This window comes from Pipistrellus kuhlii, unplaced genomic scaffold, assembly GCF_014108245.1.
Source record: "Pipistrellus kuhlii isolate mPipKuh1 unplaced genomic scaffold, mPipKuh1.p scaffold_m20_p_9, whole genome shotgun sequence".
Classification (NCBI taxonomy): domain Eukaryota; kingdom Metazoa; phylum Chordata; class Mammalia; order Chiroptera; family Vespertilionidae; genus Pipistrellus; species Pipistrellus kuhlii.
The window spans coordinates 32,667,539-32,690,351 of record NW_023425595.1 but is presented as its reverse complement, the minus strand read 5'-3'; the positions used below and the strand labels follow the sequence as shown (position 1 = coordinate 32,690,351).

General features: G+C 60.6%; 1 protein-coding gene across 1 annotated transcript in view; it reads left to right on the top strand.

The window, feature by feature from the left end:
- Positions 1–22,813, top strand: part of PDE2A (phosphodiesterase 2A) — an 87,672-nt gene that overhangs the window by 21,046 nt on the left and 43,813 nt on the right. Inside the window, 1 exon segment of the mRNA XM_036426871.2 lies at positions 4,254–4,323. Within this exon segment, the coding sequence (XP_036282764.2) occupies positions 4,254–4,323 (70 nt within the window).

Here is a 22,813-nt window from a genome sequence, read left to right as displayed (position 1 = left end):
AAGCAGGACACGTGGTCCTGGGGATGGGAGCAGATTTGTGGTGTATTGAGGGACTGCTGGTTCCGTGGTCTCAGAATGAGCGATGGTAAGGGGGAAAGCCTGCTCACCCAATCCTGGGGGAGGAAGTGCCCGCAGAGGTGCCATGATTAGGAACAAGGGCGGGCCGGCCCCTGGACAGGGCTGGAGGTCAAGTGGCTCATTATCCAGACTCTTGGCTGAGTCACCTTTTCTGAAAGAACCTACCCTGAGGGAGCTGGGCCACTGGGTACCTTAGAGTGGCCGTAAGGTAGGGAGACGGAAAGGGGGGCGAGAGGGGCTGGGCCAGCCACTCCCGGGCTCAGTGACTGGACTGCTGGGGACAAAAGGAGAAGTGGAGAAATTCTCACAGGCCCTTCCTGATGGGGTGGGGCGTGAATCCAAGGCACACATTTAAGCCTCGTCACCTGGACTTGAATTTTGGCTTCCTACTCTCAGCTGTGTGACTATGGTCACGTCCCTCAGTCATCCTGCGCCTCAGTTTTCCTTACTTGCAAGATATGGCTGGCTGATCATAGATCCTACCTTATCCTGTTGTTGAGAAGATGAAATGTGAGGCACACAGCAAGTGTTTAATAATTGTTAAAGCCCCTCAGACACAGAGCCCCAAGCCCGCGGTAGGCTATCCCTGACCCTTAATTTCATGGTACTGAGATCAGCCAAGATTAAGGTGACCAGACGTCCCGCTGGGGACTTTTTAAAAACACCGCGGGACGCGGGGCACATTGTTAAAAATCGGGACTGTCCCGCCAAAAGCTGGACGTCCGGTCACCTTGGCCAAGTTGCATCTAATCCAGGGTTTGTAAACCTGGGAGCATTTAAAAATATCTGGTATTGGTGGTGGTGGTGGGGGTGGCCCCGGCATGAGCCAGGGTGAGAACCCAGCCCCGAATCACAGGATGTAGGGTCGGGGCGTGGAGGAGCCCTGGCCTTGGAGCAAGGATCACTTTCTGGCCGTGAGAGCCCGGCGGGAGGAGCCTGGGAGCCTCTTCTGGGAGGGAGCTGGTTGGAGAATTTCAAGGATTACATGGAGGGGATCTTTGCGAAAGGACTCTGTATCCTGCCAAGCATCAAAAGGAAGCAGTTTGTTTACTGAATCTAGTGTGTTGAATCATTTCGCAGACGAGGAAAGTGAGGCCCACAGGAGTGCAGTGGCCTGCCCAGTCACACAGCACGTCTAGGCAGAGTTAGGACTCGAACCCGCTGAGGAATGCCTGCATCTAACGCAGTGGTTCTCAGCCTTCCTAATGCCGCGACCCTATGATACAGTTCCTCATGTTATGGTGACCCTCAACCATAGAATTATTTTCCCTGCTACTTCGTAACTGTAATGTCGCTACTGTTAATGAATCGTAATGTACAATAAATATCTGTGTTTTCCGAAGGTCTTAGGCGACCGTGCTAGCGGTTCTCAACCTGTGGGGGTCACCACAACATGAGGAGCTGTATTAAAGGGTAGAGGCATTAGAAAGGTTGAGAACCACTGAAAATGATTGACACAATACAAATCTCTCCGAGTTGAGAGACACAGGTGTTCCTGGGGCCCCGGCTAGTGAGCGGAGGTATGAGACCAAGTAAGATTTCAGAAATAACTTCTCAAAGGTGAGTGCTGCTCAGCCAGCATGGCTCAATGGTTGAGCGTCGACCTATGAACCAGGAGGTCACGGTTCGGTTCCCAGGAGGGCACAGGCCCTGGTAGCAGGCTCGATCCCTGGTGGGGGCCGTGCAGGAGGCAGCCGGTCAATGGTTCTCCTCATCCTGATGTTTCTATCTCTCTCTCCCTCTCCATTCCTCTCTGAAATCAATAAAAATACATATATTTTTTTAAAAGGTGAGTGTGTGGAGGTCCTGCCTAGGACTGAGAGCCCAGCAGGTGGTAGCTGTGCCAGGCCAGGGTTGACTCCTGGCTGTGGGGTCTGAGATGGCCGGCTGCCCCTGAGGAACAAAAGCTCTGGCCATGGCCCTAACAGATACGTTCTGGGTGCCTGTGTCCCACCGAGGGCATCCTGAGTCTCACCCCAACCTGGTGACAGGCGCCCGGGATTTGCCAACAGGTTTGTGCACTGGGCCCAGACTCACTTCTTACAATAGCCTTACATCAGGCACTCTCTTAACAGAGCAGGAAACTGAGGCCAAAAGGGGCAAAGGAGGGCCTTTTCTGGGCCAGAACCTCTACACATCTTAGCCCATGTCATGTTTTTTACAGTGTTAATAAGTAGGACAAATTGCCCCCAGTTTGAAGATGCAGTAAAATACATTGACTTGGCCTGGATCACTCCGAGATAGAGATGTTCCCTCCCCCTCCCCACACCCCCAGACATAACCCCCAGCAAAGACACAAAGGGGTCCCCGGAGGACTAAGGTAGCCTCCTGGGGGGGGGGGGGTGGCACTCTGCAGGGCCCCTGAATGATAAGCACATTAACAGGATCTGGAGGGCGCTGGGAAGGGGGGGTGGCATGGGCAAAGGCTTGTAGGTGAGAGTGAGTCATTCATCCATCTGAAAAGAACAGGAAGTGTAAATTTAAGGAAAGGTGGAGAAAGGGCGAAAGCTTGGGAAACAAGCCAGGGCTGAGTGACAGGCTCTGCCACGGCAGGTGGAGGGGCTGGGCTGTACTGTGCTGGTGGGAGGGCATCACTCAGGTGTGTGAGCCGGGGAGGAAGCACGCCCCAAGCTGAGCCCCAGAGAGAGAGGTGGGGCGATCCTGGCACGAAGGGCCTTCCCTGGGGCTGGTGGCACAGCCTGGGTGCCAGGTGCCTGGACCGAGTCCTGGAGGACTGGGCCCAGTGACTCAACATGAATGAAATCACTCCCCTGGGAGAAAGGGCCCGGATGAATCAGCCCAGTGAGGTGGGCAGGCTGGGAGGCTGGGGGCTCACTGAGTCACCTGCCAAGGGGGGAGGGGAGAGACGCAGAGAGGGGGACCCACACACACAGTGCAGTGGGAAAGATTCAGGTCAGACCACAGCGAGGGCTGTCAGGACTCTGGCTGTCCTTCCGCCATTATCGGCGTTGATTCTTCTGGCAGTCTTATCAAGGAGATGAGAAAACGGAGGCCCAGAAATCCGGGAGCGGTGAGTCTCACCAAGGTCATGCAGCAAGTTGTTGGCAAAGGCCCAGAAAGACCCAAACGCATCCTCTAGTCCAGACACGTCTCACCGCCGCAGCTGATCTCATGCCAAAGCGAAGGATAGGAACCGGGTGGGCTGGGTCAGAGAGAGCTAGACCCGGTGACCTGGTATCCCATCCTCCCAGCCAGGCTGACCGCCAAGTAGAGCCCGGCTGCGCCGCCGCGGCGGGCCAGCAGGGGGCGCAGGAGCGCCGCGGCTGCCGCAGGCGCCCGGTGCAGAGGCTCTGCGGAGAGGTGCGCTCCGCGAGCGAGCGCGCGCGGGTCCCAGCGCCCAACTGCGGACCGCGTGCCCCGGGGCCTGCAGCCGCTCCGGCTGCCGAGGACGCTGCTGCAGACCGGCACGCCCGGTGCTGGGGTTCCAGGGCTCCTACCCCCTCTCAAGAGCGGTGCGTCTGCCGGTGTGTGCGTCCGTGTCTGTGCGCACGTGTCCCCTCCACAGATTTGCTACCGCTCCAGGGTCTGTGCGTCTTAGCGCATCCTCCAAAATTCTCCCTGACTTCACCATTTTTTTTTTTCCTGGAAGAGTAGCAAGCTCGGGCTCCCTGTAATTTGTCAGCGAGGGCCCCTTCCCCTCTCTTTTACCCCCTTCCTCCTCCCCCCCCCCCTCCCCAGCACTACCCTTCCCTGCGCTTTGCCCTGGGGCGCTGGTCTGGCTCCGGGACTTCCCAGGCGGCGGGGAAGAGGATGTGAGCGGAGAGGACCGGGGCTCCGGGAGGCGAAAGGAGCGGCAAAGGGACCGGAGCGGGGAGCGCAGGCTGGGAGCCGACTCCCTGGCCGGGTCTCGAGTCCGGAAGACTTGGGGGCGGAGAGGAGGGGGATGGGGAGAGCTGGCGGGGGGTCGGGTTGGGGTCCGAAGCCCGGCCGAGCCGGGAGGTGCTGTCCAGGGTGGCGGGGGTGTGGGCGGGGCGGGCGGCGGGGGCGGGGAGAGGGCGGGCCGGGGCGGGGCCGGGAGGACGGAGCGCGGACCCGGCGAAGCTGCCGCGGACGCGCCGACCGAGCGCAGCGGCCGGGCCGGCGGGCGGGCGGGCAGCTGCGAGCATGGTCCTGGTGTTGCACCACATCCTCATCGCTGTTGTCCAATTCCTCAGGCGGGGCCAGCAGGTCTTCCTCAAGCCGGACGAGCCGCCGCCGCCGCCGCCATGCGCCGACAGCCTGCAGGTAGGGGCCCTCCGCCCGCGCCGGCACGAGGAGCCGCGGGGACGGTCAGCGCCCGCCCGGTCCTCCCGGAGCGCTCGGCCGCCGGCCCCAGCCCTCCGCGGGGGGAGACCCTGCCCTCGGTCTGAATCGCACTCCCGCGCTGCCTGCAGCCCATCCCGGAGCCCGGGAAGCCCCCGCTCTCAGCCCAAATCTCACCCCGGACTCTGAGCCCCTTTGGGATCCAGACTGCGTCCAAGCACCGAACTCCCCGTACTCGGTGGGACCCCAAGTCCACCCCGAAGGCTCTGCTCCAGTCCAGAACCACCTGCCTCCCTCCCAGAGGAGCGGAGGAGCCCTGCCCCAACCCCCAAACCCCCAATCCGCTGCCATGTGTGTCAGACTCCGGGCACAGCCAGCACACCTGAGCCCGCAGCCCTCAGGGAGGACCCCAACTCCGGGCGGGGGCCTCACTCCAAGCCCCTGCACCCCCACTCCACCGCCTCACCTGTGCCCACACCCAGGTTCCCACTCAAACATCTGGACTTGGGTCCTCACCTGGGACCCTACTCCAGGGTCCCAGGGCCTCCTCCTCCCAGCACGTTCCTTCCTCCTCCTCCTCCCCTGCTGTCTCTTCTCCCCCCCCCCTCCCCCTGTATAAGGTCTTTTAGTCTCTTTCCAGCTGTCTCCCCCTCTCCTCTTGTTTATTTCTGAGTGTGGTGGTCCCACTTTATCCTCTGTTCTCTCCTCCAGCTTCTCAGGGTCTATCTGGGCTTCTCTGTTTCTCTCGGGTTTGGCCTCTTTGGCCATGTGCCCACCTCTCTTGGTCTGTCCTGGACCCACTCTCCCCCAATTTCCCTAGGTCTCTCTCTTTGTCCTGGGGTCTTTCCCTGTGGTCACCCCTTATCCCTGCCTCTGCTGTGGGGTGAGGAGGGGCAGGCTCAGAGTGCTGGGCTGGCTTCCCTAGGACCTCCACCTCTCCCATGTTGCCAGGCATGACGTGGTGTGGGCACTGGTGGCGGGGAGTAAACATGGAATGTGTGGTCCTTGGACGGGGCCCAGGGATCTAAGGTGGGTGGGGGTGGTGCGATGGGGTGCCGGTTTATAACTTATAACCCCCCCTCATCCCCGCTGTCCTGGTCTTGAGTGGGGACAGCTGGGGCCGTGGGATGGACTGCCATCTGGTGTCCGTCACCTGTGGTGGGGGGCACCCAGGGCTGGGTGAGTGGGGGTGTGTGTTTGTGTAGGGCAGGCTGACTTGCATATGTTGGGTGTGCCTTGTGTTTGATCATGTGTGTTGTGTCATGCAGTATTGTGTGTGTCTTCGTGAATGGGATTGTTTGGAGGGGTTCTCGGGGGCTTAGGGTGAGTGTGAGGTTTGTGTCCAGCATGGCATGCTGTGTGGCTAGGAAGGAGGCTGCACTGGGGGTAGGAGTGGCAGGCAGCTGTATACATGACTGTTATGTGTACAGGGAACTTCTGTGTATGTGGCTGTGTGTCTGTCAACGCGGGGGGAGTTGTAGGGACAGCTTGCATGTGTGATTGTCTATGTTGTTGGTTGCTGTGTGTTGCCAGGAAGGGCCACGGTAGGGGCCTGAGGAAAGGTTTCATGAATGCAGAGGGGATGGCATGGGGGGAGCTGTGTGTGTGTGTGTGTGTTTGCAGCCTGGGTGACTGGTTGAGAGTCAGTCACTATGTACAGCGTCGGCTTGCTTGGGAAATAGATTAGGACCTGCCTGTTGGTGTTTGAGGGTCATGTGTCTGTGTGGTGCACATAGTGGGGAGGCGGTGTGCAGGCAGGATTGTCTATGCTGAGGGGCTGTGTGTGGCCACAAATGTGACATCTTGGTGTGACATTAGGTGTGCACATTATCTATGCAGGGCGTGTCTCTCTGTCTGGGTGGTGTGTGTGTTGAATTTAATGGGATGTGTGTCCGTGGTTGGGGAGGTGAGTGTGTGGGGGGGTGAGGTGCATGGTGGGAGGCTGAGTGTGAGTGTGGTGTGAAGTGTGGGTGTGTGAGCTCTGTGACTTCTCGGTGTGACGTGTGGATTGTGTGGTCTTTTCTCCCTGTGAGCCGTTTATGTGCGTGGAGAGGCGTATGTGAGGGGTATCAAGGAGGTTAAGGGGTGTGAGGGGGTAAGAGAGTGTGTGTGTAAGGTGTGTGGGGTGAGGGACGAGGCAGGCAACGTTCGGGGTGTGCAGAATCCGGCAGGTGGCCCCTCAGGCTTGTGGAGTGACATGTGCGCAGGGAGGGCTCGGCTGCCATCCTGTCCTTGCTTTTCTCCCGATCAGGTCCCCAGAGATGCCTGGTGACGTTCTCTCCCGGCCCCCTCGGGCCAGGCTGCGTCTACCCTTTGCCCTTCATCCCCCTCGCTTTGACCAAGGCCTTTGTCTTGGGTTTCCGGCTGAGCAGGCGCTGGACAGGCAGGCGGCGGGCGCTGTCGCGGCCCGGGAACCTTTGTTCTCTCCCTCTGAGCCTGTCTCGTGTGCTGGGCCGGGCTTCGGAGGAGGGTGGGGAGAGGATGCACGTGTCGCAGGGTCACTGTGTTTACTGCCACCTCGCAGTCTCCGCGGAGAGCAGGCCGGCCGGGCCGTGACGCCTGGGTGGTGACCGGATGGCATGTCCCTGGTGCCAGAGCACCTTGGGCCCGGCGGGGAGTTGGGCGAGTTTGCCAACCAGGAGGTCTTTGTCCCCTGGGTGGCCCAGTGCCCTCCCTGGCTCCTGTCCCCTCCAGGGTGCTGAGCAGCAGTGCCCCCTTCTGCTGGCCTATCCTCTGACCTTCCCTGTGTGGCCCCATGGCGGGCCCCGGGGCTGGGAGACAACCAAGCAGACCTTGGTTGTCTCCACCTTTGCTGATTTACATCTGCTGGGGGCAGTAGTCCCTGTCCCCACAGAGACCCTTATCTGAAAAAGGAGGGCTGGTCATTCCTCTGGGGACCCTCTCGTCTAATGGGGGAGATCCTGTCAGTAGGAAGATGCAGGTCGGACCCTCCAGAGAAAACTGCGAGGAAACACTGCTGGCCAGCCTGCCGGCAGGTATGGGAGGGCGTGGAGGACAGGACTTATGGTCGGAAGGCACAGAGACTGCCAGAGTTAGTCAGGGGAAGGGGCTGGGGGCCAATGCCTCAGCCTCACATTCCAGAAGGTTCTCTGAAGTGAGTGGGCTTGAGCTGGGCCTTGAAGACGGTGTTGGGTGAACAGAGAAATGTGGTTGAGGCTGAGGAAGATTCTGGCCCAGCTACAAAGGGGGATCTTGAACGCCGCTGATCCTCCTCCCCAGGCGATACTGTACGGCTTTGGACGGCCACCATCCTCCTCAAGCGTCCACATCCGAGCTTTCTGCCCACCCCACTGTCTCTTGCCTGAGTCATCGTCATGTTTCAGGTCGCTCTTTCCAAATTCCAAGCTCCTTTCACCAGCTTCTCACTTAGCAGATTAACGCATTCAGTCGTCTGAAAGCATTTCCCGGGCACCTGCCAGGCACCAGGCAGGCTCAGTTTTAAGTGCTAAGGTCAGTGCTAAGCGGTGACCAAGCAGGCCTCATGGGGCTCCCACCTTCTGTGTCTGAGGAACCCTGTCTTCCTGGCCCAGCCGCACTGTCAGCCCCCAGGCCCCGGGCAGGTGGCCCTTCCGTCCGCGTCTCCCCCCAACTGCCCATCCCAGGGTTCCTGAGCTGGACTGGCCATAGTCCAGACGCTCATGTCAGCCAGCAGGTGTTGTAACCCTCTGTATGGTCCCCAATTGCCATCTAGGGAAACCGAGGCCCAAGCGGAGGGCGGGGACTTTAGGCAGCCTCCTCTCGAGGCCCTCCTTTCACCAGCATCACCAGAGGCCAAGAGGCGTCAGGTAACGCGCCCAGTTTCACAGCGAGGTGGCAGGGCCAGTCCCAGAATAGAGCTCTCCTGGCCGTCAGGCTGGGCTCCGGCCCCAGCACCACGCTGCTCCCTGGCTGGCCACCGTGATGCCTGCGGTGGGTAAATGATTATTAATGACCCCTCTGGCTGGGCGACAGGAAATGCTGCCCAGCCACAGCCATCCCTGCCGACCCTGGCCGTGGTGCTGGTTTTGATGTTATCTCCCATCGCCTTGGCCTTCACGCCTCCTGGTCATCCACCCCCCTCTCCTCTCAGGGATAAAGGACAGACGGGGACAGAGCTTTCCCTCCCACATCGCTGTCTTTCTCCACTTTCTCCAACCCGATTCATCTCCATGTTCTTCCCTGCCACAAAACAGCCAGAAGCAGCTCCTCCTCCAGGAAGCCTTCCTGGAATACACCGCCAGCCCCTCCAGCGTCTTATCCTGGGTCCTGGCCACGGCATCTCCTGGTGCCTCCCTGGTGGTTTGCTCTGATGCTCCCCCCAGGGCTGGGCTGGGGACTTCCTGTGGCCTGTCCTCAGTTTCTGTCATAGAACTGACATGGAGGATCCTCCCAGATGTTTCCTCCAGGAAGTCCCCAGCCCCGCCCCGCCCCGCCCAGGGACTCTCCCTTCCTCTGAGCACCCCAGCCCTGCCTGCCCATGCCACATGCTGTGTCCTTCCAGGCCTTCATAGGGGGCCATTAAGTGAGTCCCTAGTATGTGCCCAGCAGAGAGGATAGGCAGAGATGAGCACAGTGTGGGCCCTACTATGTGCCCAGCAGAGAGGATAGGCAGAGATGAGCACAGTGTGGGCCCTACTATGTGCCCAGCAGAGAGGATAGGCAGAGATGAGCACAGTGTGGGCCCTACTATGTGCCCAGCAGAGAGGATAGGCAGAGATGAGCACAGTGTGGGCCCTACTATGTGCCCAGCAGAGAGGATAGGCAGAGATGAGCACAGTGTGGGCCCTCATGTCCTGCCACACATCACCCCATGTGCGAGTAACAGTGCATCTGCCCCGTATCAGGCAGATAGACCCAAGTATCTGGCTCTTGGTGGGCAGCTGATGGGAGGCAGGAGGGGGCGCGGACACATATGGATGCTGGTGGCGTGTGTGGTGAGGGCACTGCTGGAGAGAAACCAGGGGCCCTGGTGGGACAGAGCCAGGTCCCTAATTCAGCCCAGGGAGAGGGAGGGGCCCACCGGGGATTTTCCAGGAGGAAACATATGTAAACGGGGAGCGGAGGGAGAGCCAGGAGAACGTTCTGGGCAGAGAGAAGGAGAGAATGGCAAACGTGAAGGCTGGCTGGTGGCAGACGGAGAAGGGAATGTGTGGCTCCACCGTTCTGTGAGCAGGACCCTGGTCTCCCGGGAGGCTGCGTAGGTGGGATGGGGGTGCGAGGAGGCGGAGAAGCACTGAGAGAGGCCGGGGCTGGCGAGGCTGGCAGGGACCAGCTTGTGCCGGGCTTAGAAGGCACGTCCAGGGATTCGGACTTTTCCGAGGAGGGTCCGGGCGGTGGGGGAGAGTTCAGAACAGGGCAGGGTGGCCCAGCCTGTGTGTTGGGGAGCCCCTTGGGCCCTGGGTGGAGAGAGACCACATCAAAGGAGTGAGGGGGGAGGCGGGGCTGCCTGTGTGGAGATGGTGCAGTGTGGTCCAGACAAGGGATGAGGACAGGGAAATGTCAAGGATGGAGGGGAGGGTGCAGGGGGGTACGGGGTGGGAGAGGGAGTTGGTCAGCTGTGGAGGTGAAGGGAGAGAGAGAATGCTGCCCCTGGTATTTGGATGAGGAAGGACAGGGGTTGAGGGCCTGTGTCAGGGCCCTCTAAGGACCAGAAGGCTCAGGAAGGCCTCCCATGTCAGCAGCTTTGAGGCTAATGGAGGCGGGGAGACCCAGCCTGTGCTCGGCTGCGCCTCCTCCGCTGTAGCGTGGGGACTCGGAAATGCCCCGGGGAAAGAGTGCTCAGAGTGCAAAACCTGAAACAACCTGTGAAGCGCAGTACTTAATAAAATCCAAATCCAGAAGTGCATGCGTACATTGCTAAACGAGTTAAAATGTAAATTTATGAAAACGCTAAACAGACGTGATGGCTCTAATATCACTCCTAAGCCTCAGTGCTCCCTCCACTTTGGACCTGCTGCCTCTCGGGTGGCTGGACGCTGGGGGACCAGGACCTCCTGGTCTTGTGTTTGGAGCCCCTCCTCAGAGGAGCCTGCCCTCTGGCTGGTGTTCTCCTGTCCCCGCCAGAGGGAGTTGGCCCCTTGAAGCCCCCCCCGCCCCCCATTTATGGTTGCCTTTACTTGAGGGCCTAGGCTCAGAGTTAGGGAGAGGGGGAGAGCAAATGAGTTGCAGGCGTCCAAGGTAACTCTCCGACAAGCTCTGCAGGGCCCAGAGCGCCAGAACTTTGCCCTCTCAGCGCTGGGCCCTGCTTGGCTCCCGCGCTGACAATCTTGCGCTAGGCTAGGCCGTGTTCTGGGCTGCGTTTTCTCGTCTGTAACAGGAGGGAGCTGGGGGTCAGTATCTCCAGGGAGCTTACGAGCTCTAGGGATGGATGACAGACCCGAGCCTTGTCCGTCTGTGGGGATCCAGCCGTCCAGCACTCTCAGCTCCCAGTCAGGGCCGCGAGGAGGCGTGGCTGTGCGGTTCCGACATTCTGTGACTTTAAGATTCCGAGGCTCCAGGAGCCGAAGATGCAGACATTCTGTGAATCCAAGGTTCTGGGACTTGATGATGTGATGATTCAATGATTCTAAATGGGGCTGCTGGGAAGAGCTGCAGCCACCTGCCTCGCTAATGCCGATGTTCAGTTATTAAAGCAGAACGAGAAGCAGCGGAGACGGTAGCGTGGGGTGGCAGGTGCTCCCGCCCCCGGGGAGCGCGGAGCTTGGGGTGGGTGGGGAACGAGACCCTCCCGACCTGGGTCACACAGGCTTTCTCCGGCCCTCACAGAGCTGGTGCGTGTGCACGTGTGAGACCGGCCGCTCCCTAAGCCGGCAGGGTGAGCGGTCATGTCCTTCAGCCCCGCCTCCATCCCTCCACATTTCAGATTATGGCAGAGAAAGGAGCGCCCTGGCCTCCCGGCCCCTCAAGTCTCCGGGCAGAAATGTCAACAGGAGGAAGGAGAGTCCTGCTCCCCCCTCCCCCCGGCAGCCTGGCCTGAGGGGGAAAACAGGACATGAACGCTTCCTGGACACAGACCCGGAAACACACAAACCCCTGCCCGTGAGGGCCCGGAGTGCAGGGCTTCAGACTAGGGTAGAGGCCAGAGCAGCCCGAGGGGCAGGTAGGCAGCGGCACCCCTGGAGTGCAGGCCGAGGAGGGAGAGCGCTGCTTCTGCCCTGTCTGGGGGTGTCTGGGGAAGGGCCTGAGGAAAGAGGGGGGGTCCCAGGCCAGGATGCTGGAGAGCGGATGACTGATGGGGACTGCCCTGTGGCGAGTACAAGGCTGGCCCATCTGTCCAGTGGTTTGCTGCCTCTTGAGCTGTGCGCGTGCCTCAGCCCCCACACCACAGCCAGGCTGGAGAGGAGGGTGCCAGCCCCCAGAGAGCCCGCCGGGACTGGGGGGTCCTCAGAAGCCCAGCACCGCTGCCTGGTGCACAGATCAGGTGACAGAGGCGGGGAGCAGCCCCACATCACACAGTACAGCAGGGGCTGGAACCTGGCTTCCTGATTCCCAGAACTGGGTGTCCCCACTTTCCCTCGGAGCCCGTGGAGAGCAGGAGTGGAGGCAGGACTCAGGTTGGGGGGCAGGGGAGCGAGTCCTTGTCTGTCACCCTCGGTCTCTCTCCTCCCACGGGCCAGAAGGCAGATGGGGCGGTGACAGCTGCTCCCTGTCATCCACAAGGCCCCATTGTCTTCCTCCCCCTGCTTGGCCCTGAGGACAGAGTCCCCACAGGGAGCCCCTCCCCAGCTGCCCCGCCCACAGCGGGCCTCCCTGGGGTTGTCCTCTCTCGCCTCAGCCCCTCTGCTCTTCCTGCCATCCCACTCCTCACTCCCATCTCTGCTGCCCCGTCCGTGTGGTCTCCATCTCCCGTGTCCGGCTGTCCTTGTGTGCCAGCCTCTCTCAAATGACAGACTTGGAAGGGCCCTAGGAGATGGTCAAGTCCAACCCTTTCATTCTTCAGAGGAGGAAGGCAGCTCAGAGCCCGGAAAGCTCTGAGGGGAAGTTGCACCGTAGGCTGTGGCAAGGGCCTGGGCCAGGAAGCACACTGCCCTAGGCCTCAAGCTTCTCGGGTCTGAGCACTGTGTAATGACCAGCCTGACAGGCGTCTCTCTCCAGCCCTGGACTCTTCTTCCTGCTTCCTCTTTGCCCAGATGACTCTCTTCTCTGTCGCGGTGCCCGCTGCCTGGCGGGCCCAGTCCTTGGGACACGCCCCAGAGCTCAGGACTCCATCACTGGAGTGTGCTCCCATGCTCACACGGACACACACGGCCCCTGGTGAACATGGATGTCTCTGGTTAGGAGGCCGGCCGGGAACCTAGTGTTCTCTTCCAGGAAGTCCCCCGGGACCTCTCTGCAGACGTCTTCCTCCCACCAGACCCTTTGTGACAGCGGAGTTCTGTGAGCCTAGGTTCCGCCTCTGAGACCCCGAGGGCATGGCCGAGTCTCCCTTTCGCCCTGGAGTCCCCCCCCTTCTGTTTCCAGGAGGGGCTCAGCGTCCTGCGGCTGGGTGGGGAGAGCCTGGAGGTCCCCAGGGGACGGTGGGACAATGGGTAGGTGGTGATAGATGAGACACTGCGTCTTCCCCCAAACAGGCTCCACCCTCCCCAGGCCTCCTGGCTGGTGTCTGGGGCACAGCCCTGGCTGTGGGTCCCTTGAGACGAGAGGGTCTGATGCCACACCCTTGACCTCTCAGTGCTGAGGGCAGAGAACGAGAACCCCTGGCCCTACTGTCACAGTTCTCTAACCGGGGGCTGGGGGCCAGGTCCCCAGGGTGCCAGGAGCATCTTAGCCGGGTGGTGAGGTCCTGGGGCCTCTGGGGGGGTGGGGGGCAGGAGGGGGGTTCTGGGGGAGCTGAGGATGCCTAGCGGAGGCTCCCCTCATCCTGTCCACCTTCCCCATGGGTGAATGCCTGAAGTTGGAGACCAGGAACCAGAGGGCGCGGGGCCAGCCGGGAGTGAAGCGAAGCTAGCTGCCCCTCTCGAGGAAGGGAGGGAGGGGGCTGTCCCAGGCGGTGCAGGGGGAGGGGGGACAGAGGCCCGGGAAAAGCGGGCTCAGGCTTGTGGACAAAAGGGATGGGCTGTGGGGTCAGGCACTTATCTCAGCCCTCGTCATTTCCTCCGCCGGACACGGCTGGGTTAGTGGGGTCATCGCACAGAGGGAAGGAACGGGCTGGAGCCAGCACCCCCGGATCCAGGCCCTCCCGTGGACTCGGACCCGGGGGTCACCCTGTCACGTGCCAGCCTGCCGTCAGTCCCCCGTAGAGGCCCAGCCGCGTGGCCACAGTCGTCGGGGAGACGGCCACATCCAGCCCCCTGCTCAGGCCCCCCTACTCCTCCCCCTCCCCCCGTCGTCCTGGGCCAGGCTCAGGCCCAGCTGCAGGCCTAGCCGAGCCGGGGACCCCCCAGGACACAGGGACATGCGGCACAGCCAGACACCCTGCCCCAGCCACCCCGCAGGCACCCGCACGCACGCCAGGTGCAGCTCCCGTCGCCCCCGTGACCCGCGGATTCCAGCAGTGGTGGGCAGGCATGCAGGGCCTGGGCGAGAAGAGGGGCGCCAGGCAGGGAACCAGCGCCCCCCCCCCCACCCCATACCAGACGGTGCCCTCCCCCAGCCCGCGGAGTGCCTGAGGCTGTTTGTTTCCTAGCAGGGACGGGTGTCTCATCCTCCCTCCCCCTCCCCGTCCCCACCACACGCTTCCAAAGCTGCCAAATCAAATCAGCCCCTGCGCCCGCGCCAGGCTGGCATGGCGGCCAGCAGCTGACGGGAACGGAGCCAGGCTCAGAATATCCCGCCGCCTGTGCCTGTCCCAGGCCCGGTGTGCATGCTGGGTGGGGGAGGGGTGGGGAGGGGCAGCCGGCAGAGAGGCTGGGGTTTCTGGACGCCACCTGGCTGGTGGCTCCTGGAGATCAGGTGGGCAGCCCCCGGTGTGCCCCAGCATTCACGGAGCTGTGGGGGTGGTGCTGATGGGAGGCAGGGTGCGGGGTCCATTTGGAGCCCGGACACCTGGGCGCCAGGCTGGGGTTGGAGACTCACACACGTGATCATATACATTTAGGATCCACCGAAACCCTCGCTGGGAGCCCAGCCCAGGGACTGTGTGAGCCGGACACAATCCCACGTCACGGACGGGGAAGCTGAGGCGTAGAGAGCGCTGGGGAGGTTCCCTGGAGAGAAGCAGAAATGGAGGGGGCCCGGGAACGGGTAAAAGCGTGGCGGGTTCCTGTCTGAGGGGCGCTTGGCTGCAAGGAAGAGCTGGGCTCTGTTCTCGGAGTTGAGAGGCAGAGAGGAGGCTGGAGCTAGGGAGCTCAGAGAAGCCAGGAGCAGGAGGGGAGTGTGGGGGGAGAGCAGGTGCAGTCAGGCCCGGCTCCCTGGACTCCCTGGACGCCGCTCTCTGTGGACAAGAAGCCAGGGCCTGTGGGGACGGGGTGGGGGAGCAGGCTGGGGAGAAGGGGAGAAGGACCGGCACACCTGAGCCCCTGGCCTTCTTGTCTCTGCAGCCCACTGGGACCTCCCTGCACAGGAGCCAGTGCCCCCAGGAGGTAGAGACGCCGGACTGGAGGTGAGAGCTCGGCAGAGGGAGGAGCGGGCGAGCTGGAGGGGGCAGGGGCACAGGCTGGCATCTGCCTGAGCATTGCCCTCGCCCCTGGGAGAACTGGGAGGCTGGAGCCGAACCCAAGCCCCACCCTCTCCAGCCTAGGGTCACCCCCCGACCGAGACCACCAGCCCCACCCTACGGGTGCCTGGTGGGTCCCTCCCACTGAAGATGGGCCCTCCTCACAAATCACCGGGGAGCCATTTCAGACTCCTCCCTCATCCTCCCCATCCTCACCCAACTATTCTCGGTGGATTCTCTGCTGGAGTGTTCCGGGAGTTTCTCTCCTCCTGTCCATTCTGCTGCCTGCCCCATTCCCCGGCTCGTCACCTGCCCCCGGACAGCTCATGGCTGTCTGCTTTTGGTTATCCCCATCCTCCATGTCGCAGCCAGAAGGATCTTCCTAACATGCAAACCTGAGCTGTCACTTTTCTGCTAAAAAAATTCTCCATGTTGCCCACCGCCTGCTTCTTCTGCAGCTACCGCCAGGCCCCAGTTCTCCTTTCCTACATGCCCGCCTCCCAGAACCACTCCCGCTGGCCTCTGCCCGCCTCCGCTTCCCCACTCCTCCCGGCTCAGCTCTAGCCTCTCCTCCTCCGGGAAGCCCTCCGGGCCGCACTCCCTCCTCCGAGCTCTCGGTCCGGGCAGCGGGGTCCTGGGGCGCTCCGCTCTGTGCCCTTAGCGCCTGTGCTCTCCATCACGTGGCTCTGTGTGGCTCCCCCTGGAGCCGGGGACTGTGCTTTTTCTCATTTCTGATTCTCAGGGGGTGCGTTTGCTTTGAACTGAGGGCTGCCACCCCAGCCCCTGACCACGCCTTTGGGTGCCTCTGGGGAGTCTTCCGTGCTCAGAGGGGCCTGGGGACGGTGAGGACGGGCATGGAAGGGGGGGGGGTGTAAAATGGACCAAGCAGCAAGGCCAGCAGGAGCCCACGCTCGGGCCCCATCCTGGCGAGAGGAAGTGGGGGGGAGGGGCCGCGGCTGGATCAGCCCCCACCCTGTGCCAGGAGCTGTAGACACACTTCCCGTACGGCCGCCCTCTGAGGTGGGGGCTGTTACAATATTTTCATATTCGGGGGAGCTGAGGCCTATGGGGTCACATGGTGAGTGAGACGGGCAGGACTGTGAGTGGAGTCCAGCTGTGCCTCTTGCCCAGCCTCGCTCTCTCCCCGCCCTCCGTGAGCCCGGGAGAGAAGACACCCACACAGGGCCAGCATGGGCCCACTGCGGGGACATGGGGCCACGCCCTGAGAATGTCCCCACCGCTGGGAGCTGGGGAAGGGGATGGAGAGTCGTTATTAATTTATTTATGGCCCTGGCATTCCCCGGGGGCGGGGCCCCCTCCAGAGCTGAGGCAGATGGCGCTCGGGGAGCCAGCAGTGTCTCCGCAGCCGCAGCCGCTGCCACCCGCCAGGGGAGACTGTGTTTGCCGTCCTCCCAGGAGGCCGGGAAGGGAGAGGGCTTTGGAGCAGCTGGGAGAAGAGGGCAATGGGAGCTGGGCCCTGGGAGGAGGCCACGGGCCCAGGCTCCTTGTTTATCCTGCGCAGCCCGCTGTGCCTGAGCCCTGGGCCCTGCCTCCTGGCAAGTTCAAGTCCTGCCCTCCTCCCAGCCCTGCCATGGGGCCTCTCTGGGTCAACCCGATTCGGTTCCTTTCTCTCTTCTCTCTCCACCTTTCCTTTGTCTGGGTCCTAACCAAGGATCTTAGGCTTTAAGGCCCTCAGCTCTCAGCTCTCCTGCCCTCCTCCCCCAATCCGTAACCCACACCCACCCAGAAGATGGCAGCTGCCTGCCTGACCTCTTGGCAGAGCTTACTCTATTTCTGGGTGCGGTTAGCACCCCATCCTGAGTGCCCAGGCCCATGTTCAGCCCTGCTGGAAGAGATGGGTTGCCACCCTTGGCATAGAAAAGACAGGACTGGAGAGAGTAGGGACCCTGAGGTGTTGCCCAGACTATAGGGGCAGCTGGGGGGAAAGGGGAAAGGGGCATGGGGAGACAATGAGGAGCCCTCCCTGGGGAGATAAGACGGCCTTATCTAGAGAACAGTCTATGGGGTCAAATGGGCACGAGTTCAAGTTCACCACGTCCTGGGTATGTGAACTTGAGCGAGTCCCTTAACCTGCCTGAGCACCAATCTCCTCACCTGCCAAGGGGATAAGAAGCTCCATCATTGTTGGACATAATCACTTATTAGACGTAACCAAGAGGAGCTGCTGGAAGAAGTCGCCAGGGCAGCATTGTGGCCTGCCTGCCCCCCTCCGGTCCCTGGAGGGAGCTGGCGCCCTCCCTGCTTTCCTCAAGAGTGAGCTCCTTAGAGCCAGGACTAGGCTGTGAAGTGTGAGACGGGGTGCACTGCAGTGGGGGGAGGGGGAGCGGGGAGGGGTAAGCTGGGGTTCATGAAGGTCCTGTGGGCACCGCACATTCTTCTGGCACCCCCAGCATGACAGTCAGGAGAGCAGGGCGGCCAGCACCATCCCCACCTCTCAGGGTGTGTCTGCTCAGCACACCCTCTGCGATGGCTCCCTGGCGCCTGTGCCAGCTGGCCAGTCTGGGGGAGGGGCTCTCTGGGTTCAGCCTGAGTCGTCCTTTGGGGAGAGGGTCATACTCCCTCTGGATGTCAGGGCTGAGGCTGGACCCAGTGGACAGAGCACGCTGGGGCCCATACAGGGGCTGGGGAGCCCTCTGGGGTGAGGGCTGGGGCCGAGGCAGACACAGGCCAGGGCTCAGGTCTCTACACTAAGCACCCAAATGCTCTGCCCAGCACTGGCTCCTCTGCTGCTGCCCATGGATAAGTAGTCCGTACCCCTTGGCATGGCATTGCCAGCCCTGCCCGTGGGCCCCGCGTGTCCGCCCTTTACCCGTAGCCGTGTCAGTACTCACTCCTCAGCTCTTCCTGGCCTCCCTGCCTGTACTCCCACCGAGCCCTCTCTCTGGAGTGGTTTTTATTTATTTGTTTCTTTCTTTCTTTATTTCCAACCAGTGCTCCCTTTCAATGTCACCTCCTCTGCCGAAACCGGTTTGGCTCAGTGGTAGAGCGTCGGTCTGCGGACTGAAGGGTCCCAGGTTCGATTCCGGTCAGGGGCATGTACATTGGTTGTGGGCGCGTCCCCGGTGGGGGGTGTGCAGGAAGCAGCTGGTCGATGTTTCTCTCTCATTGACTGTTTCTAGCTCTCTATCTCTCTCCCTTCCTCTCTAAAAAAAAAAAAAAAAAAAAAATCAAAATATATTTTTTTAAAAATGTCACCTCCTCTGTGAAGTCCTCTCAGATTGCTCTCTCCACATCAGATCAAGTCAGTCTCTCCTCTTTCCAGGTCACTCACAGCCTCCAGGCTCCTCTAAGCTTAGAGTCAGGTAGCTCGTTATCCACCCTTTGCCATACAGATAAACACCTTCGTGTAGGAACCACGGCTGCTGCCTTGGTCTCCTGGACCTATGTGGGGCCTGGCATAAGCCTCGTATACAGTAGGTGCTTGATAAATGCTTCTTGAATGAATGAGGATGACTGTGAGGGGGTTGGCGTAGACACGAGGAAGAGGCGGTGGCTGGGTTGGTGGCAGTCTTGGAGACTTGCTGGTGGAGGACGCCTCGGACCTTCGAAGGTTGGGGAGGGTCAAGGCCATTGGCCGATGAGGCCAGAGATCAGGTGGAGAGCCAGAGAGGCTCATGTGCTCAGCTGCTGACAGAACCAGCTGAGGCCGCAAGGACCAGCACAGACAGGCCTGGGAGCAGCAGAGAGGAGCCTAGAACAAGGACTGAGGCCGAGGAGGGGCTGCAAGGGCCTGGTAGGTGCTGAGAACCAGCTCCAAACCTCTCTGCCCTGGGTCCTGGGTGAAGGACCGCCTGGTCTCAGAGTCTGGGCTGAGGCTGGTCTGGAGAGAGGAGTGAAGTGAGTGAGCCGTCCGGCATGGCGAGATGGTGATAGTAGGGCCAGGAGCCAGGGGTGTGTAAGGTGGGAGTGCCAGGGGCAGAGAAAGGCTTCATGGGTAAAGGCACAGCTTTACAAGGGCATGCGGCTGCCCTGCAGGTCTCTGGGATGACGGTCACCATGTCAGCGGAGCCCACCCAGCTGACTCGGCCGGGGACGGTGGATGAGGCTAGAAGGGCTGCTGAAGGCAGGCCTCGTCATGTCCATATTTAAAAGTTTTGATGCTTCCAACTGGCAGATGTGCCAGCCCCTCCTGAACTCCCCACATCAGGAGCATGTGGCCTCCGTGATGCCCCGTGGCCCCAAAGGAGCTGCTGCCAACAACTTAGCAGAGCACCTGGCATCTATAGGGGCTCTGAGGCCCTGCCATCTGTCTGTGCCCACCTGTTGGGGTACAGGCCTGGGGTGTGCAGGCACTTGGGCCCACGAAGGCGGTCTCAGCTGCCACTCCAGCTTGCCTCTCTGCCTGTCTGTCCATCTATCTGTTCGTACCCCTGACGAGCTGAAGACAAGGCAGAGATGGGCAGACACAGGTCCTGCCATCCTCTGCTACCCGTTGTGGCTCAGTGATTGAGCGTCCACCTACGAACCAAGAGGTTATAAAATAGTTCGATTCCTAGTCAGGGCACACGCCTGGGTTGCAGGCTGGATCTCAGTGTTGGGTGTTGCAGGAGGCAGCCAGTCAATGATTCTCTCTCATCATTGGTCTCTCTCTCTCTCTCTCTCTCTCTCTCTCTCTCTCTCTCTCTCTCTCTCTCTCTTCTTTCTGGAATCAATTAAAAAAGATTTTTTTTTTAAGAGAAGAGTCCTCTGAAGAGGAGGCATCAAGCACCAGGGATTTACACCCAGAGAAGACAAGCTAGACTGGGTGAGGCTGTGGGCAGCCAAGGCCCAGGGCGTGGAACGAAGGCTCAGAGAGAGCGAGGGGCTGGCTCGGAGGCACACAGCGGGCCCGAGGCACTGCTGGGCTCCATGCTTTGGGCTCAGGATGAGGTTCCTCTGCCTGACCCTTCCCCCACCCCCCTGCCTGGCTCTTGGCTGTAAACACAGAGAGAACAAGTTCCGTTTCTCGGGAAATATTTATCTCAGGCCGTGTGGGGAGCGTGTGCTGGCCTCCGCGTGTCCTTCCTGCGGGCTGACCTGGGGCAGGCGGTGAGGGGCTTGGCAGCTGTTGGGGGCAATCTGTGGGGCCCCGAAGGCAAGGCAGGAAGGGCGTGCCCTGAGGCTCCTGCTGGCCGGGATCGGGATGTGGTCTGGAAGAGAGGAGTGAGCTGATAGGAGAGAGGTGGATTTCTCTCCAAACCCCACAACGTAACCTCCTTTCTCACGCTCCTGTCCTCATCCTTGTCAGCCCTGCGCTTCGGGTACCTGCCTTCAAGTCTTTGCTGCCGTCTGGTGCCCCCACCTGGGAGGTCTTCTTCCTCGAATTTCCAGCTCTCAGCTGGCTCCTCTGGGAAGCCTTCCCTAACGCTCTAACCCCTTAACGCTTTGTCCTTCCCTGTCCATGTCTGTCCCCCTCCTCAGGCTCCCTGCAGCTTCAGCCTGAGCCCCTAGACCAGCTGAGGTCTTGTCCCAAGCTGGTCAGACAATGGAGTCAGCTTCTTCCAAGCTGCCCACAGGCGCCCTCCTGGGGGACCCGGGCCGGGCGCTCTGGGTGTGGGGCAGTGGCTGAGGCTGGGGAACTGAATGGGGAAAATCCCATGGGTCCAGCCAGAATGAGGGGGCAGAGGGGCCCCGGGCTCCTGCTGGCTGGCTCTTGGGCCTGAGCTGTGTGTCCCAGGCCGGGCCAGGCTTGCCAGGGGCCCTGACAACAGGAAATCCTTAGAGGAACAAGCAGTGGCCGAGGACTTGAGCACAACAACAGGAAACAACCTTGACATGGGGCAGCAGCTCTGGCGACTACCCTGCGGGTGGGGGAGAGGGGAGCTGGTGGGGCCCGAGCGATGGCGAGGGGACACGGAGACGCTGATGGCGGGGCGGCGGGCGTTCTCCTGAGTGTGTGGCCCTGAGCTGTGCCAGGTGTGACAGCCAGTGTGGCCTCAGTTGTGGGATACTGAGCAGAGAGTGGGTGAGTCACGGAGTGTGACTCGGGGTGGACACTGAGTGATAGTGGTGCCGAGTGTCACACCGCTTGCTGAAGACTGTGTGAGACCGTGGATGTGCCACTGAGTGTGCGACACGGTGGTACTGTGTGACTGTGTGCGGCTGAGTGATAGCAAGTGTGTGGCCCTGAGGGTGAGACATCGATGAGGGTCAGATGGGGACACGTGGGTGGATGGCACTGTGCAGGAGTGGGCGTGGTCCTGAGTTTGGGCTCCACGGGTCTGACACTGAATGGTGAAGCTGCGTGTGTGCCCCATGCACAGGACAGAGTGAGGCTGTGGGCCACCGGGGGTGTGGCCTGGCGTGTGGCGCTGTGTGTCATGGCTGCGATGATGTGAAATGTGAGCACGCGACACTGTGTGTGACGCTGTCATGGGAAGACCCCCGATGAGTTCCGGCAGGGGAGTGACACTGTTCCGTTTATGATTTTGAAGGATCGTTCGGGCTGCAGAGTGTGTGTGGGGGGGGGTGGCGGGGAGGAGTGGGGAGGGCTGAGCGGAGGCGGCCAGACAAGTTGGAAGCTGCTGCCACCCGGGCTGGGGTGCCTGGGCCCAGGGAGGGGAGAGGAGTGGGAGAGAGAGGGGTGAACTCTGGAGACACTCGGAAAGTAGAAATGATAGGACTTGCTGCTGAGCGAGAGGAAGAGCCCGAGGGAAATGGAGGGTGGCTCCCAGGTTTCTCACATGAAGAGCTAAGTGATGGGTGGAGATGTCACTGAGATGGCGAAGACTGGGGGAAGGGCAGGGTCAGTGAGAGGGGAGGGAGCGAGGAGGCAGAAATGGGGAGTCCTGTTTTGGACGTAAGTCAAACACGCAGGGGAAGAGGTCCAGTGGGTGGTGGAGGCTGGGGGTGGGGTGGGGTGGGGTCGGGGGGATGTATGTGGGAATTGGCAGCCATAGCCAGTTTATTAAACCAGGGATCTGGCTGGGATGACCCAGACAGAGGTGAGGACTGACCCCACGCCCTGAGCCCTGTCTGCTCCATCACTAGAGGCCAGAGGCATAAAGAAGCAGCAGAGACAGAGGAGGAGTGGCCAGGGAGGGGGAGGCAGGGAGTGCAGAGGGGAGAGGTTCCAGGTGGGAGGGTGCTGCTGCCTTTGGGAAAGTGGGGATGGGGAGTCTATTGGACAGGAGTATGCACCAATCTGCCTGACAAGAACTGCCAGTGACCAGGTGGGGTCAGAAGCCAGATGGCCTGGGCAGATGGCGGGAGGGAAGTGAAGCCAGAGCATAGTCAGCCCTTTGAAGCGCTGGGTGGTGAAGGGACGCAGAGAAGGGGGGTGGACGCTGGAAAGAGGTGTGAGGTCAGGGGAGAGTGAGTTTGTTTATTATGGACTATTTTACACACAACAATAGAGAGAATAATACCACAAACTTGCCACATGCCCATCACCCAGATCCAACGGTTATCAGGATTTGAGTACATTTAGTTCATCTAGCCCTCCTTCCAACTCTTTTTACTCTTCTTTCCTAAAGTACTTTATTTAAAATGTTTAAGTTGTGGTGAAGTGTATATAACCTAGGAATTACCACTGTAACCATTTCTAAGCGAATGGTTCAGTCGTGTAATACATGCTCACATTGACGTGTACCCAGTCCAGAACGTTTCATCCCGCGCAACAAAACGTGCCCCTTAAAAATGTCCCTCTCCCCACCGCTGGCCACCGCCACACTCCTTTCTGAGACAGTATCGTCCTTTTGTATAAGGTCCTCGGGGTTCATCCATGTTGTCGCCTGTGTCAGAATTTCCTTCATTTTTGAGACTTAATAATATCCAGTTGTATATATGGGGTGTCCCAAAAATGCATACACACTTCAACAGCTGATAACTCACTTAATAGTTACTCCTTTTCAGGTTTAACTGATTTTTATCCTAAAG